We start from the raw sequence: 17,677 nt of genomic DNA, 5'->3' as shown, positions 1-17,677 counted from the left end.
AAAAAGCATACCAAAAATACATTGAATAAACATAGTGTTTAATGCTGAAAACAGTAACCAACAATAACACTAGGACCAGCTTCAGAGCCAGTGGACCAATGTCACATCAAAAAGCTGTCCAAAGAGGTCTGTTTCTGACACCTCTTTAAGATTTGTCTGAAATGGGGCAAGACAGTGTCATTAAACAAGTTGCAGACATGGCCTGCAACAGCTTTGCCCGTGTGATTTTTCTCCACAAACCCCTGCACCTTCCTGCAAATTGATGAAAACCAAGACAAATTCTTCGCTGAAAAAAATCGATGAAAACCAAAACCGATGAAAACCGAAGGCAATGAAAACGGAAGTTCCACTGTATTTCTCAGCCCAACCTACCTCACAGGGATGTTGTGAAGAAGGGAATCCTTAACAGAAAGACTGGGCTAAAACTGAAATGAAACAAACGGTTCTAGTGGGATTAGCTGAGTTTGGCTAGTCTCAACAGTAGTGCTGGTGGATTTGATGTGGCCCATTTTGTAAATGTTGCTTTGGCAGCAGTTGCAACCCCGCCCCATGGATCTTCGCTGCATCCCTGAAGCTAAGCCCCTTGGTAAACAGAGGTTTATGCTTGAACTGCCTGCATTACACATGATTTCATAAAATCATAGAGTGGGAAGAGACCCCAAGGGCCATCCAGCCCAACCCCCTGCAATGCAGGAACATGTAAGGACACTTTGCGCAAGAGATTATCACGTCTTTATTTTTTCTCCACTGCAACGTTTTTTTTAAAAAATAAATTAATTATTCCTGGCGGGGCACAAAGTTTTGCAATTTAATCTTTTTTTTTAAAAAAAGGCACGCTCCCGCCCCCTTTCCCGCCCACCGTTTGACCACACTCAAGATGGCGGCGTCCGAGAGCCACTTACTTCCGGTATGTACCGGAAGTGTAGCCGGTTGCCGTGGCGACGCCGCTGGGCTGAGTGGGAAGACTACAGTCGAGTGAAGTCCCGGCTTGAAAACGCCGGGAGGGGAGGGGGTAAGTAAAGGCGATTTGAGGGAGGGGGCGGCGCGGCGGAAAGTGGGGGGGGGGGTGGCCCAACGGGGAGGAAACGCAGGGGAGGAAACGGGGTCAGCATCGTCACGTGACCCGGGGGTGTCTGATGCCGGGCGGTCATGTGACCAAGACGGGGGTCTCCAGGGAATTGGCTGGGATGGGTGGGTGAGGAGGGTCTTTCTTGGGCGGGGGGGGCGTGTTGTGCTTCAACGGCCCGGGGAGGGCACGACTTGCCTCTTGCCAAAAGAAGGGGGGGGGGGCTCTGTTAGTGGAAGCAAAAAGTTTTGAGGCTTAGATAAAAGATGGGGGGGGGAGTTTTTAACACACACCCCCCCCCCACCCCCGTGGAGTCCCTGGGCCTTGGGGACGGGAGGGGCAGCAGGAAATTCCCCGCTGACTTATGCGGTCATGGCTGCCGGGGCAGGGTCTCCAACACCAGGCTGGAACATTCTTGGGGGGGGGGGGCAGGGCGGGGATGGGACCCCAGCAGATATGACGCCATCCAAAGCGGACATTTTCCTCCCTGGGGAACTGATGATCTCTATTGTCTGGAGATCGGTTATAATAATTCTGGGAGATGTCCAGGCCCTGCCTGGAGGTTGGCAACTCTGCTTGTGAGCCTACACGACTTCAGTAGAATTAAGACCAATCCATGGAGGAAAAGTTGATCTCTGCTTAAATGGAAACTCCAGGTTCAGAGGCAATATACCCAGTGGTGGGATCCAAAAATTTTAGTAACAGGTTCCCATGGTGGTGGGATTCAAACTGTGGTGTAGCGCCAATGGGGCACGACGGGGGCGTGGCCGGGCTTTCTGGGGGCGGGGCATTCCTGGGCGGGGGCTATGGCAAGGACGCAGTTGCTGCACCGGTCCTTGGGTGGGAAACGAATGCATGCAGGCGCAGGCTGCCACGTACGCCAGTGCACCTCCTGCTAGACTGCTTCCAGTTCTGCGCGCTACTGCTGAGAGGAGGGGCGTAACTAAGGCAAAAATCACGTGGCAAAATCACCCATTAGTCACCCCCTCTCGGCACACACAAATAATCAGTAACCTACTCTCGGGAACCTGTGAGAACCTGCTGGATCCCACCTCTGGGTATACCTGTGGATTCCGTGCCAAGAGGGTAAGAATGTAAAGCAGGATTCCCTAACGTGGTGCCCGTAGGCATTATGGCCTTTCCTGCTGTTTTTAGAAAGTGGGTAGGGGCTTTCCCCCAGCAAGATTGGCCCCGGAGATCTGATTGGCTGTGCAGATTTTGTAAATGTTGCTTTGGCAGCAGTTGCAACCTCGCCCCATGGATCTTCACTGCATCCCTGAAGCTAAGCACCTTGTTAAACAGAGGTTTATGCTTGAACTGCCTGCATTACACATGATTTCATAAAATCATAGAGTTGGAAGAGACCCCAAGGACCATCAAGTCCAACCCCCTGCAATGCAGGAACACATAATCAAAGCACTCCTGACAGATGGCCACCCAGCCTCTCTTTTAAAACCTCCAAACTCTCCAAGGCAGTGAATTCCACTGTCCAACAGCCAGTATTCCAGGTGAGGTCTAGCCAGTGCAGAATAGAGAGGTACAATTGCATCCCTCGATCTAGATACTATACTATTGATATAGTCCAGAATCGCATTGGCTTTCTTGGCTGCTGCATCACATTGCTGACTCTTGTTCAGTTTGTGGTCTACTAAGACTCTCAGATCCCTTTTTTCATGTATTGTTGCCAAGCCAGGTGTCACCCATCCTAACTGTGCATTTCATTTTTTTCTGCCTAAGTGTAGTATCTTACATTTATCTCTGTTGAAATTCATTTTGTTTGTTTTGGCCCAGCTCTTTAATCTGTCCGGGACATTTTGAGTTCTGACTCTGTCCTCCAGGGTACTAGCTACACGTCCTAGTTTGGTGTCATCCCTCAGTTTCTGTGGTTGGCTCTGCCTCTTGTGCCAGCCATTTTGTGGTTTTGCCCACCGTCCAGTGTTGGAATTGCAAAAGTGCTTGCAGGCTCAAAGAGACTGGGGCCCAGGGGGTACTGTGTTTGTAATCTCCTTTGTGGCCTCTCGGGAGGCTGGGTGGGCCTTTTGGTTGGCTGCTGTTTCTGCTGTGGTGAAAGATAAATGGAGGAGGAATGTGGTCTGTCTTTTGCTTGAGAGCTGTGGTGACCACTGCCGGCTCACGAGCACGGGCAAGCCAGGTGCTCTCTTGGGGTAGTTGCATTTATCTGATCTAGTAAAAAGGGTTCTGTAGAAGTCTCAAGCCAGCGTACTTTAATCAAGTAGAAACAGCAGTTATTGTTTGGGCTGCTTTGTATCCTTTGGTACACAAGATGTGTTTTCTCTTTGCTCAGCACTGCCCGTTGGTACATGCAGGAAAAGTCTGTATCCGTGTCTAAAGACCACGCGTGAACGGGAGCAGTTTGCTGGGTGCTAGTTGTTCTTCTTTTGCTATCCTGCTAGTGCCGGGAAGACCAGTTTTGTGGAATGGATGTTCTGATCGCAACAGCCAACTGTTTTCTCCTTCATAACGTGAACACCCTTTTTGAGGACATCGCTCCCCCTGGGAATCTCTCCCCCTCCTCCTTCCTTGCCTTGGTCTGGGCATAGAGAGGCAGGAGTCGTGCTTCTGTTCCTCCAACTGTCTGGCTGACTGTATTTCCTGCAGTTTTTCTCCCCTGATGGTTGTACTGTATGTTTTGCAATGTAAACACTGGGCTTATTTACCTGCCATATAGGTGTGCATTTATTTCCATAGCAGCCAGTGCACAGTGGTTTGTGGCACATGCTTGGAGTATGCACTGTAGCCAGCTGATTCAACCTGTTTTACTGGGTAGATTGGCTCTCACTTGCTGTCATCATGTCGGTGCTCTCCGCCTAGGGGAAGCTATGTTAATTTGAGGAACTAGATTTATTTCTCAGTGAAATTCCATAGTGATTGTGTGGGAAACTTAGTTCTTTTTGCCTGTGAAAATTGCTTATCTTTCTGAAAGTTCCAGGTGTTCCCTTGTCTTGGTGGCATTTTTTCAGGTTCCAGAATCTCTGCTCTTGTGTTTGGAGGGCTGAGTACGTAGATGGTAGCCTCTATTTACTCAATCAAGTATTCTTAGAAAATGGCTATCGACTCTCTACACCCCCTGATTTGATTTTCAGGGGGTGAGGCAGAAGTTTGCTGAATCCTCCTGACCCTGAGACCACAGTTAAGGTGATGGTTGTTTTCTTTGGATGTGCAGAAACAGATGGGAGAGCACAGTTGGTTTGTGCATCAGTTTTTTAGCAGAACTTTTATACCATCTTTCTGTTAAGATCAGCCAAGGAGGTATATAAAATACAGCAAAAAAATTTTAAAAAGTGATTTAAAAAAGAGAGGGACAACCATTCACCATCGTCCAGTTATTGCATCAAATTTCTGCACAGCCCTTTTGGAGCTAATTTAGAGGGCCTTTGAAGGGTGTCCCCCCCCCCCCCCCGGGAGTTTATGAGATCCTTTCCTTGATCCTCACAGCAAGATCCCTCTCTGGTGATCTTGGAACCTGGCAGGTGATGGTAGACCTACACTTACTCTGGGCTCAAATTCAGCCATTCCCTCCACACCTGCTTTTGATGTGCACGTTAACCAAAATCGGAAGCCAAAGGGTCCAGAGGCAGTTATTTCACGTAGTCACGGCTGCACAAATGCCTTCTGAACCCTTGATTGTATACACAAGCCTCGCTTCCTGGTCAAACTGGTTCTTCGGAGCTGGATTCGAGCGCAGGGCCAGCGGAAGCTTCTGCCAAGTCCTGCTTGTGCGGGGCTTGTGAGGCACTCCCATGTGGGTCTGGCTGAAAGGAAAGCAGCAGAAGGCCGGGAGTCTTCTGAAGTTCTGTGCTGCCTTCCGGGCAGTGGCCTGCCTTGCTTGTAAATGGAGAAACTAGCTGGCTTCCACGGGATTACACTGGGGGAATGAGCGAGACTGAGAACCGGGGAAGAGGGCGTGTGACGGGACCATAGGCTGAAATACAGCAGCTGCTGCTCTCTCTCCTGGAGTGTTGTGGGTTTTCCGGGTTGTATGGCCGTGTTCCAGTAGCATTTTCTCCTGACGTTTTGCCAGCCACAGACGCAGGTGAAATGTCGGGAGAAAATGCTACTGGAACACAGTCATACAACCCAGAAAACCCACAACACTCTAGTGCACTGATGGTGAACCTATGGCACGGGTGCCAGAGGTGGCACTCGGAGCCCTCTCTGTGGGCACGCGCACACAGAGTTCATCATGTGGGGAGCAGAAAATCACCCCCCGCACACACACACACATCTAGGCTGGCCTGGGCCACTGAGCACGATGTGTGTGCACCATGGTGAGCAGGGAGGACTCGGCTGGCAGGCCTGGTGCCTGTGCTCCATGTGGCTGCTGCCCAGGGGGGTGGGGTGCAGAGGAAGCAGAGATGCTAGAGAGGCACAGAGCGGTGCGCAAGGGACTTGCTGGAGGCTAGAGCAGGCTGGCCCCTGCTCAAGCGGGTGGGGCAGAGGAAGAGGGAGCCAACCATTTTTTTTCTAAACTAAAACCTCAGCTTAGGAGCCATCTTAGGAAAGGCGAAAGGTAGCCAGGTGTAGCTCCAGCAGGCCTGGACCAAGCTCAGCCAAGAACCCCTTAGCTGAGGTGGGGGTCATGCCAGACTGGCTGTTCTTGGTTACTGTTTTAGTACCATGTGGGGCTGGGCTGCAAGCTGCAGGCAGTTCATGGGGCTGGATGAGGCCCACTAAGCAAGGCTCCCGATTCCAACTCTGAAGGTCCAGAATTGTAGATTTTTCTGCCCATGTTTTCCTGTAGAGACAAGGTGCCCCATCATCTCTCTGCAATGCTTGGCTGCTGCATCCCCTTCTTGCGTGCCCAGGGTCCTGCCAATGGCCACTTTGGGGTCAGGAGGAAGTTTTTTTTCCAGCCGAATTGGCCAGGGCTTTTTTTGCTTTCCTGTGGGCGTGGAGCAAAGGGTCACGGTGGGGGGGGGGGAGTATTTGTGATTTTTCTGTGCTTGCAGGAGGTGAGACTAGATCAGCGATGGCGAACCTTTTCGAGACCGAGTGCCCAAATGGCAACCCAAAACCCACTTATTAGTCACAAAGTGCCAACACTGCAATTTAACCTGAATGCGGAGGTTTTAGTTTAGAAAAAATGGTTGGCTCCGAGGCGTGCGTTACTCGGGAGTAAGCTTGGTGGAAGTCAGTGGCTTTGCTTTGAAGCAACCGTGCAACTCTTCCAACAGGTGAATCATGACCCTAGGAGGGTTTACTCAGAAGCAAGCACCATTGCCAGCAACCAAGCTTACTCCCAGGTAAAGGATCACGCTTTAGTTCTTCGCATGAAAATAACAGCACTTAACAGGGTTACCTACACTGCTTCCCCAACACTAGGTCTTAGGTTTAATGCTAATAATCGAGCCCAGTGACCCAGACCAGGCTAGATGGGTGGGGAGGGGACTCTGTTTGCACGTGCCCACAGAGAGGGCTCTGAGTGCCACTTCTGGCACCCGTGCCATAGGTTCGCCACCACTGGACTAGATTATCCTCGCTTGGGACCCTTCCTGCTCTGTTTCTGTGTTTCTCCTCTACCATTTTCTGAGATTCTGAGTTTGTCTGACGTTTTTGAAAGCAATTCTGGTTTGTCTGATGATATACTAGAGACAGTTGGCTAGTTTAAATTGCTACCTCGGCTTCCTGTGCTCCGCAGGGGTGGAAGCGGCCCCGCCCTCTTAGTTGCAGAGATCCACGTCCTTCCTTCTCCTCCAGCCCAGCTTTGCCTGAGTGCCTCCGGGTTCTGGGTTCACACTCTGTGTAACATTCTCTGCTTTTTGTTCTTCTGGTACCGAGACCGACTGTCGTGACAAGTTGCATCTACTGTTAGCAGAACAACAGTTTCCCCTCTGAGGTGCTTAAGAACCTTCGGGAGCCTGCCATCTGGACCCCGGGGACTTAATAGCATTAAATTGGCCTGGTAGTCCTAAAACTAAACCTCTTGTAGCTTTTCTGTGGCAGGAGGGCAGAAGGAAGCTGGGTCCGAGCTTTATTTAGACGACTGAGGGGGGATATGATTTAGACGTCTGAGGGGGGATATGATTGAAGTCTATAAAATTATGCATGGGGTAGAAAATATTGACAGAGAGAAATTTTTCTCTCCTTCTCACAATACTAGAACCAGGGGGCATTCATTGATAATGCTGGGGGGAAGAATTAGGACCAATAAAAGGAAACACTTCTTCACACAATGTGTGATTGGTGTTTGGAATATGCTGCCACAGGAGGTGGTGATGGCCACTCACCTGGATATCTTTAAAAAGGGCTTGGATAGATTTATTGGGGAGAAGTCGATCTATGGCTACCAATCTTGATCCTCCTTGATCTCAGATTGCAAATGCCTTAGCAGACCAGGTGCTCGGGAGCAGCAGCAGCAGCAGAAGGCCATTGCTTTCACATCCTGCCTGTGAGGTCCCAAAGGCACCTGGTGGGCCACTGCGAGTAGCTGAGTGCTGGACTAGATGGACTCTGGTCTGATCCAACAGGCTCGTTCTTATGTTCTTAAGGCCATTGCTTTCACCTCCTGCATGTGAGCTCCCAAAGGCACCTGGTGGGCCACTGCGAGTAGCAGAGTGCTGGACTAGATGGACTCTGGTCTGATCCAGCTGGCTTGTTCTTATTTTCTTATTTCTTCAGTCATTGAACATTGCTTGCCTTGACTCTTGGAGTGGGGATCTTTTCTACAAGTAGCTGAACATAAGCTAAGACAAACCATGGTGGCGAACCTTTGGCACTCCAGATGTTATGGACTACAATTCCCATCAGCCCCTGCCAGCATGGCCAATTGGCCATGCTGGCAGGGGCTGATGGGAATTGTAGTCCATAACATCTGGAGTGCCAAAGGTTTGCCACCACGGAGCGCTGCTTCTTTTTCAACAGCTTGTGCTCCTGGAGGAGGCGGGGGCGAATCCTCCCTCCTTCCCTCCCTCCCTCCCTCCTTCCCTCCCTCCCTCCCTTCAGCCTGCAGCTCATGAGCTGAATGGCAGCTCTGTTTTATGGGGCCTTGTAAAACTGATCTTTGCTCAGGTGATTAGTGCTGATGTGTAAATGACAGCCCAGAGAAGGAAGTGCACAGAGGGCGTGTGGGGGAGGAGGTGGGAAGCCCCAGAGGAGCCCTCGATCCCTCTGGGAGGGAAACAGGTTGCTGAGTCCTACCCTTCTCGCTTTGGGGCAGAGCCGCCCTGAGGTCCTTCAGCTGTTGTGGGGTGGGGGGGCTACTCATGGATGGAGAGTTTCCCCGTGAGTTGGGGGAGCTGAGAGCCCCAGCCCATGCCTGTCCTTCGCGTACACAAGCGCTACTACATATCTGCTGGGGTTTTATGGGCCAATGTCAGGCATGCTCTGGCACAGGGCGCAAATGAACACGCGTTCGCAGCACAAGATTCTGCTGAACTTTTTGGCTGGCAAAGTTATTCCTGAACTCTGTGAGATTCTTTGCATTCCTTGTTTCTTGGAGGTTTTGGGAGCTCCAGCTTTCCTCCCCCCTGTCAGGTGGACGCCTTGGCAGGAGAGTAAGCCTGGAATGCAGCACAGTGGATGGGAAGGGCAATGCTGGCCATGGGGAGAAGCAGCCGTCTGTCAAAGGGGTGCTGTTGCCCACAGGGGCTGTTCACCTGGCGGGCAGCCCTTTTCTGCTGATCTCTGGTTTTCACCTCTCAACGAGGAACTGCTTTTTAATACATTCATACGACTTTGTTTCTGGTTCTGCTTTGTCCACTTAATCCGGGTTGTTGTTTCTACTATGGAATCCGGTAGCACTGTAGAGATCGACAGGGTATTTGGGGGTGTCAACTTCTGAACGTCAACGCTCCCTTTCTAGTCGTTCTGCTGCAAACACGGCCACCTTTTAACACCTCCTTGATAAAATCAACTGTCTGTCATGAGAATTGTACGAGTCCCGTAGTACAGAGTGCTCAGCTACAGCACTGCAGTCCCAGCTCTGCTCACGACCTGAGTGTGATCCTAATGGAAGTCGGTGTCAGGTAGCCGGCTCAGCGTTGACTCAGCCTTCCGTCCTTCAGAGGTCGGTAAAATGAGCACCCGGCTTGCTGCGAGTGACAAGCGGAGAGGGCAGTGGCAAACTACCCCTTGAACATAGTCTGCCTTGTAAATGTCATAATGTGATGTTACCCCTGGTCAGTAATGACCCAGGACTTGCACAGGGAACAACCTTTACCTTTGAATGGGAATTCTGCCCTGACCTATATAGCCCAGGGTGGTGGTGGTGGTGGTGGTGGTGGTGGTGGTGGTGGTAGTAGTAGTAGTAGTAGTAGTAGTAGTAGTAGTAGAAGAAGAAGAAGAAGAGGAAGAGGAGGATAGGAGGAGGAGGAGGAGGAGGAGGAGTTTGGATTTATATCCCCCCTTTCTCTCCTGCAGGAGACTCAAAAGGGCTGACAATCTCCTTGCCCTTCCCCCCTCACAACAAACACCCTGTGAGGTAGGTGAGGCTGAGAGAGCTCCGAGAAGCTGTGACTAGCCCTAGGTCACCCAGCTGGCGTGTGTGGGAGTGTACAGGCTAATGTGAATTCCCCAGATAAGCCTCCACAGCTCAAGCGGCAGAGCTGGGAATCAAATGAAAATTTGAATCACAAGGCTATGGCCTTGCTTCGGAAGGTCTCAGGTTCCGTCCCCGCTATCTCCAGTTAAAGGAATCAGGTCACAGGTGATATGAAAGACCCCAGACTGAGACACTAGATAACATTGACCTATATCAGTGGTGGCGAATCTGTGGCACGGGATAGGTGGGTCCTGGAGGTCCACCATCGCAGGTCTGTCTTGAGAGACTGGGGGATGTTGAGTGTTCTGTCTCTCTTCTGGAGAATGTCCCATTGGAAGGGGCGTAGGAAGAACTGTAGTGCTCTGGAGTGGAACCTGCCCCATTGTATCATATCGAAGGTGGCCGTCATCACACCTAGGAGTTTGGAAAGGAACAGCAGGGAAAGTTTCTTGGACCTGATGGCGGTGCCTACCATGCCGATGATCTTCTGAATTTTGTCTTCCGGGACAAAGAGCGAGTTCAGTCTCGTGTCGATTCAGGCTTGAGGTGGATCAACTGCTGTGTGGGATGAAGGTGGCTCTTTTCCCTGTTGATCAGGAACCCGTGGCTTTGCAGCACCTGCATGGTGAAGTCCAGGTCTTGTAGGGCTGCCGACTGGGATTTGGACCTTATCAGTAAGTCGTCTAGAGTAGAGGGGGTGTATGTGCACCCCTTGTGTGGCGAAGCAGAGTTATGAGCCCTAGGAGGAAGCTTTGAGAAGACTCTCGGAAGGGTGGCCAACCAGAACAGCAAGGCCCTGGGTGGGAAGTGCTGGTTCCCCAGATTGAACCTGAGGAAGCTGCGATGGGCGGGTCGGATGGGCACATGAAGGTAGGCTTCCGTGAGGTCCAGGGAGGTGAGGAAGTCCCCTGGACGGAGGGCTTCCGTGATGGATCGCAAGGATTCCATCTTGAATTTCCTTAGCACGATGTACTTGTTTACTGTGCGGAGGTTGAGAATGGCTTGCCAGTCCCCATTCTTTTTGGCCCCTGTGCCCATTTCTGGGCTTGTGCAGTGAGGTCCGGGAGAGGCGGAAGGCACCCAGCCCTGGCAGGCGTGCGAGGCTGTGGCGGCTCCTCTCTGTGTGAAGGATCTTGGCCCTGTCCAGGCCGGAGCCTCTGCCTGCAGCCTCTCAGCAGCCCGGACCCTTTTGAGAGCTGATCAGGGGAGTGGAGGCTTCTCAGATTTCTCCTGCTGTTGTGTGAGGGATGTGGTTTGCCACAAGAATAAGGGCAGGACTCTGGGGCCATTCTGTCTCTTGGCCATGGTGCCTGTGAGCCTGTCTGTGTTGTGGGAGGCAGTGGGGGGGCGGGGGGCTTAGGGCACAGTTAAAATGTGACGTGCTTAGCGAAGCTGGGACTGCAGTAGCCCCATGTCTTCCTCCTTCCCAAGGTGCAACAACTTCCTCTTATCTGGGGATTAGGGTGCCACTACAGAAATCCTTCTTGGCTAAGCTGTAGTTGGATGGCATTTCTCTTGGGCTATTTGGAAGCTCTTCCTCCAGTTCTCAGTGGTGACCGGGGGGGGTGGGGTGGGGAGAAGAAAGAGAGATTTATATATATAGTGGAGGTTAAGAGATCGTGTATCTAATCTGGAGGAACTGGGTTTGATTCCCCGCTCTGCCGCCTGAGCTGTGGAGGCTTATCTGGGGAATTCAGATTAGCCTGGGCACTCCCACACATGCCAGCTGGGTGACCTTGGGCTAGTCACAGCTTCTCGGAGCTCTCTCAGCCCCACCTACCTGACAGGGTGTTTGTTGTGAGGGGGGAAGGGCAAGGAGATTGTAAGCCCCTTTGAGTCTCCTACAGGAGAGAAAGGGGGGATATAAATCCAAACTCTTCCTCCTCCTCCTCCTCCTCCTCCTCCTCCTCCTCTTCTTCTTCTTCTTCTTCTTCCTGCTCCTTCTCCTGCTCCTCCTCCTCCTCCTCTCCTGTAAGGAGACTCAAAGGGGCTTACAATTTCCTCCCCCCCAAAAAACACCCTGTGAGGTGGGTGGGACTGAGAGAGCTCCGAAGAGCTGTGACTAGCCCAAGGTCACCCAGCTGGCATGTGTTGGAGTGCACAAGCTAATCTGAATTCCCCAGAGAAGCCTCCACAGCTCAGGCGGCAGAGCGGGGAATCAAACCCGGTTCTCCGGATTAGAGTGCACCTGCTCATAACCACTACACCACGCTGGGAAGCCACTTCCAAGAGGTTTGCTGGGCACTGTTACTTTTCCAGCATCTGAGGCTTCCTGGTCGAGCCTCTGTTTTGCACATGGTGGATCCCAGGTGCCATCCCTTTTGGCGCCTCCAGTTAAAAGAGTCAGGGAGCGGGCGATGTGGAAGATGGTTCCCGGAGACCCCGGAGTGGTCAGGCCCAATCTAGACAGATCGAAGGCCTGTTTCCAGGTGAGGCAGCTTCGTGTGTCCAGCAGAAACTGGTGTCAGCCTTACGTTGGGCAGCAGTGATGAGTGATGGACAGCCTGGGGCCGGGGGGGCGGGGGGGACCTGCAAGAAGCAGGTCTGCAGACTAAGGAAGTAGTGCAGTGATGGCGAACCTATGGCACGGGTGGCTAAGGTGGCACTCGGAGCCCTCTCTGTGGGCACACACACATAGAGTTCGTCATGTGGGGGTGGAAAATCACCCCCCCACACACACACTCATCTAGGCTGGCCTGGGCCACTGAGCACGATGTGTGCACACCGCGGTGAGCAGGGAGGACTCGGCTGGCGGGCCTGGTGCCTGTGCTCCAGGTGGCTGCTGCCCGGGGGTGGGGGTGGGGGTGGGGTGCAGAGATGGCAGAGATGCTAGAGAGGCACAGAGTGGTGCATGCAGGACTTGCTGGAGGCTAGAGCAGGCTGGCCCCTGCTCGAGCAGGTGGGGTGGCGGAAGAGAGAGCCAACTGTTTTTTTCTAAACTAAAACCTCAGCATTCAGGTTAAATTGCTGGGTTGGCACTTTGCAACAAATAAGTGGGGTTTGGGTTGCAATTTGGGCACTCGGTTTCAAAAAGGTTCGCCATCACTGAAGGTGTGTGTGTGTGTGTGTGTGTGAGAGAGAGAGACAGAGACAGAGACAGAGACGGGGGGGGAGGGGGGCAGTCAGAGCATCTGGAACGTAAATGAATACATGAAGCTGCCTCGTACTGAGTCAGACAATCGGTCCGTCAAGGTCTGTATTGCCTACTCGGACTGGCAGCCGGTCTCCAGAGTCAGGAGCAGAGGCCTTTCCCATCACCTGTTGCCTGGTCCTTTTAGCTGGCGACACCGGGGATTGAACCTGGGGCCTCCTGCGTACTGAGCAGACGCTCGGCCGCTGAGCCCCAGCCCCTCCCTTGGAATGACCCAGCCCAGAAGGCGGCCGGCTGTGCTCTCTGCTGATCAACCAGGTGCCACCGCAGTCGAAGGCTTTTTGGCTTTACAAGCTGACCCGGCTGGTTCTGATCCCGCGGGACTCAGCGCCCCAAAATGTGATTGTGATGGATCTCTATGAAGGTGGAGTGGAGCTCCCCCCGCCCCTTCCGTGCTCTGTAGAGGCTGAGGTGAACAGGGTCTCCGCAAAGTCTAGCCTGCAGCTGAATGCTGGGCTGTGGACTTCCTGGCAGTCGCCTTGTGTTTGTCTGCTCATCTGCCCTCGCTCTGCTGGGGGATTCCTCTGTTTCCATCCCTGGTTGTTGACTTGAGCTTGGACTCGGCCCAAGTGGTTGCCTCAGCTGCTGGGGCAGCACAAGCCCTCGCGTACGTGAGTGCCTCTGGCCCGGGGCGCATGCCCACCAAGAGGCAAAGCATTGGACTTCGGGGGCTTGGGCGATGGTCCCCTTCAGCTCCAGGCTTGGGTGTGGGGCCTGGCAGAAGCAGCCGCCCTGTCGGAGGGCAGCTGCAGCGGGGCTTCTTTGCCCTTTCCGAGGGCTAAAGGAGAGCCCCCTTAACCTGAGCAAGGCCCGCTCCAGAGGGGCAGTCCTGTTAGCCAGCTGCTGAAGAAACAAGGCAAAAGCCCCGACAGACAGTCCTGCTGACCTGGCGAGAGATAAGGAGAGCAGCCTCCTAAGCGCTTTGCAGACAAATACTGCTGCCTGCCACTTGTAGGTGTTGGGTGGGAGGGAAGCAGCCGTGCTGTAGGCTGGGGTACAAAGGGCTGCCCTTTCCCGCAAGCCCCTCCCCCTCTCCAGCATGCCTGGGTGCTCATCTGGGGCAGTAGGTTCCAAGGGGAAGAGATAAGGAGTGCCTTTTGTTCCCGGGGGAGGAGGGCCGTGGGGTGGGGTGGGGTGGGGGTGGGTTCAGAGGAGCAGAGTGGTCTTCCCAGCCCTTTGCCCTTGGGGTGGCCAAAATTTGCTGCTCACTTGGGTGGGCTTCCTGCTGGGTGTTTGTAATGCTCGAGAGAGGACAGAGGCAGCTCAGCAAGGTTAGGAAGGGCAGTGGTGGGCTGGGGGGGGGGAAACGGGCTCCTCTGGGGGGAAAAGAAGGGAGGAGAGAGCAGCTTGGCACGGCTGTGGCTGCAAGGGGGTTTGTTGAAGCATTGCTTGTAGGTTAATCCTGGCTTATGTGGGGTGGGGAGCAGGGTCGGGTTCTTGCCAGCAGCGCTGGGTGACTCTCCGCACAAGTCCCCTCCTCAGTTGCTCCCTCTTCTGTTGCAGGACTCCCGGGAGCGTGCTTGGCTGCCGGCAGCTGGAAGCTCAGCCCTTCTTCTCCCCGGTGGCTCCTCCACAACTCCTGCTGCTTGGAGGGCGGAGTCTCCAACGAGGGTGGCTCACACCCCAGCAGTTCCCGCAGCCGTGCTCCTGAGTCCTGGGCGGGATGGAGAGAGGAAGCGCCCGCGGACGACAGTCTCCTTGCTGAGAGAACGGGGAGAATGCCAAGAGTCCCAAGCGAAGGCCCCCTTGGAAGCATCAATGAGCAGCATGTGGAAGAGAACCAGCAGCTAAGACTGAGGCCCGGGGAGGCGGCAGCTCCTGGGAATGCTCTCTGGAACGGCTGCCAGGTTGGAGGCATCCGAGGCTGCTGAGGGCCGTCTGCTCGCTGGCTGAAGCGATCCACGGGGGAACTTCAAGCCGTGCCCTGGGAAGAAGGTGGGGCCATGCGCACTTCTCGCCGCCGTGCTGTAGCTTCCTCGCCCTGGGAAGGGGGCTGCTTGGCAGTTGTTGCTTGGAACCGGTTGGCAGTTTGCAGAGACCTGCCCCTGTGTGCAGCCGGCCTCTGAGACTTCGCTCTGTGCCAAGAAGAGGCACCGGGCGCAGCGCTATCTGTGTAATGAGCCTTAATTGCCGCGTTCTGAGGGCTCCTGGGAAACCGGCCCTGCGCACCCTGCTCTGGAGGTTCTGAGTGGCTGGCAGAGGGTTGCGCCAGCTAGGAGGGAAGCTGGGGTGCCGATTGGCGTGGCTTTTCCTTGGGAACCAGCCTTGCCTGCCACTCTGAGCCTTGGAAGACGGGTCTCCATCACTGGGCCCCCCAGACTGCAAAGCAGACCCGGTGGTGGGAGTGCCTCCCGTCGGACCCCTTGCTGGGGGCTGCCAGGAGCCTCGGCCTGGCACGTTCCGTTCCCTTTGCTCCTCCTCTTTGCCTGGATGTTTGCTGGAGAAGCGGAGGGTTCCTGTCCCCAGTGGACAAACCTGCTGGTGGTTTGCAATGTGTTTTCCTTGGCTGAGGTTTCCCACTCCGGACCCCTCCTTGGCTGAGTTTCTTCGCTCTGAGACGTCAGGTGGACCCGTTTGTGACTCACGTCAGAGAGGGACTATGGGGGGTTCCCCTTCTTTCCCAGAGGGGGTGCTGCCGCCTGAGCAAACAGCCCCGAGGGAGCAGTAGGGAGATCCTGGTGGGGAAGCCGGGGTCCCTCCGTCCTTGCCCCTCCAGCTCTCTTTCGAGCCCTTCCGGGAACCCCTGACTGAGAAGGAGGTGGCCGCCTGGCCTTGCCCAGCCATGGCCGACCACCCGGAGCTGCTGGCTGAGATGTCGGCGGTGGGCCAGATGGGCACGCAGGAGCGGCTGAAGCACGCCCAGAAGCGTCGCGCCCAGCAGCTGAAGAAGTGGGCACAGTTCGAGAAGGAGGTGCTGGGCAGGAAGGCCAGAGCGGACAAGAAGAAAAAACCGGGGGGACGCAAGGAGAGGCACGTGCTGTTCCCCGACAACATCCGCCTTTTGGAGGCCGCCTGCCGCAACGACGTGGAGGAAGGTAGGCCGTCTGGGGGAGGTGGCTGGCTGGCCTGCTTAGCACTGATGGGACCAGACCTGACCTAGAAAACATCTGGACTTGTTTCGGCCGGGTTCTGACCTGTAGCTGAACCTCTTTGGGGCTCTGGCCTTGGAAAGTTGTGGAAATCTTGATGCGTTCGGGTAGTTTGTGACTTATTTTTCTGTGCTCCCGCGGCTTCTTTCTGTGGAACCGGCTTTCCAACCATGAGGGCTAGAACCTCAAAAGAGCACGCACATGTTGATTTTAAGAAGGGTTTGCGGGCTGCAGAGAGACCCCTTGGGGGGCAGAAACCTCTGTCTGTTGCAAGGATCCCTGTTCACTTAAGGGAAGAATGCTTGTGGGGGCCCTTTCCTCTGCTTGTCGGACTCTGCTTGTGGGGGCTGGAGAGCCAGCCTGGTGTCGTGGTTAAGAGCAGGTGCACTCTAATCTGGAGAACTGGGTTTGACTCCCCGCTCTGCCACTTGAGCTGTGGAGGCTTATCTGGTGAACCAGATTAGTTTGTGCACTCCCACACACGCCAGCTGGATGACCTTGGACTAGTAGTCACAGTTCTTCAGTGCTTTCTCAGCCCCACGGCAGCACAAGTCTCTTTTGCCACTTGACGTTTAGGAAAAATTAAAGTTGAAGATAGAAAGCAAATTCCGTCATAAAAAACCCTGTACATTAATTTGACAGAAAGTGATGAGGAGGGACGGCAGCCATCCTGTTTGGATATTCTGTTAAACTTTAAAACACTGAAAACACTGGTCCCTTTTTGATAACATTCATTACCGCATTACAGCATACTACATACATAAGCCTTTATTGGCATAGTCGGAAGCGAATACATAAATCAGAAGCAAATACATAAATACACGATAGATAAAAACGGCAAAAGACCCCCACAGGGACCATAACAAATACGTTCTGCTGAGAACTCTCAACTATCTCCGCAATGAAATTGGCGACCTCTTCACCAAGACCAGGGTCCAAATTATTTAACAATAGAGATAACCTAGTCCACAGGTGTCAGACTCGCGGCCCTCCAGATGTCATGGACTACAGTTCCCATCATCCCCTGCCAGCATCATGCTGGCAGGGGATGATGGGAACCGTAGTCCATGCCCCCCACCCCCCCCCACCCCCCCCACCCTCCCCCCCCACACCTACCACCCCCCCCCACCCCCCCCCCCGCGCCCCCCGCCCCCCCACCCCCCCCCCCCCCCCCCCCACCCCCCCCCCACCCACCCCCCCCCCCCCCCACCCCCCCCCCCCCCCCCCCCCCCCCCCCCCCACCCCCCCCCCCCCCCACCCCCCCCCCCCCCCACCCCCCCCCCCCCCCACCCCCCCCCCCCCCCACCCCCCCCCCCCCCCACCCCCCCCCCCCCCCACCCCCCCCCCCCCCCACCCCCCCCCCCCCCCACCCCCCCCCCCCCCCACCCCCCCCCCCCCCCACCCCCCCCCCCCCCCACCCCCCCCCCCCCCCACCCCCCCCCCCCCCCACCCCCCCCCCCCCCCACCCCCCCCCCCCCCCACCCCCCCCCCCCCCCACCCCCCCCCCCCCCCACCCCCCCCCCCCCCCACCCCCCCCCCCCCCCACCCCCCCCCCCCCCCACCCCCCCCCCCCCCCACCCCCCCCCCCCCCCACCCCCCCCCCCCCCCACCCCCCCCCCCCCCCACCCCCCCCCCCCCCCACCCCCCCCCCCCCCCACCCCCCCCCCCCCCCACCCCCCCCCCCCCCCACCCCCCCCCCCCCCCACCCCCCCCCCCCCCCACCCCCCCCCCCCCCCACCCCCCCCCCCCCCCACCCCCCCCCCCCCCCACCCCCCCCCCCCCCCACCCCCCCCCCCCCCCACCCCCCCCCCCCCCCACCCCCCCCCCCCCCCACCCCCCCCCCCCCCCACCCCCCCCCCCCCCCACCCCCC

General features: G+C 55.5%; 1 protein-coding gene across 1 annotated transcript in view; it reads left to right on the top strand.

Annotated features, from left to right (window-relative positions):
• Nucleotides 1-937: 937 nt before the first annotated feature.
• Nucleotides 938-17,677, top strand: part of PPP1R16A (protein phosphatase 1 regulatory subunit 16A) — a 48,494-nt gene continuing 31,754 nt past the window's right edge. The window contains 2 exon segments of the mRNA XM_048482650.1: nucleotides 938-1,012; nucleotides 14,221-15,752. Of these exon segments, the coding sequence (XP_048338607.1) occupies nucleotides 15,500-15,752 (253 nt within the window). The 5' untranslated portion in view covers nucleotides 938-1,012; nucleotides 14,221-15,499.

The sequence above is a fragment of the Sphaerodactylus townsendi genome, unplaced genomic scaffold (assembly GCF_021028975.2).
Source record: "Sphaerodactylus townsendi isolate TG3544 unplaced genomic scaffold, MPM_Stown_v2.3 scaffold_19, whole genome shotgun sequence".
In the NCBI taxonomy this organism is placed as follows: domain Eukaryota; kingdom Metazoa; phylum Chordata; class Lepidosauria; order Squamata; family Sphaerodactylidae; genus Sphaerodactylus; species Sphaerodactylus townsendi.
The sequence above is the reverse complement of the archived record's forward strand: the minus strand, read 5'-3'. Positions and strand labels throughout refer to the sequence as shown.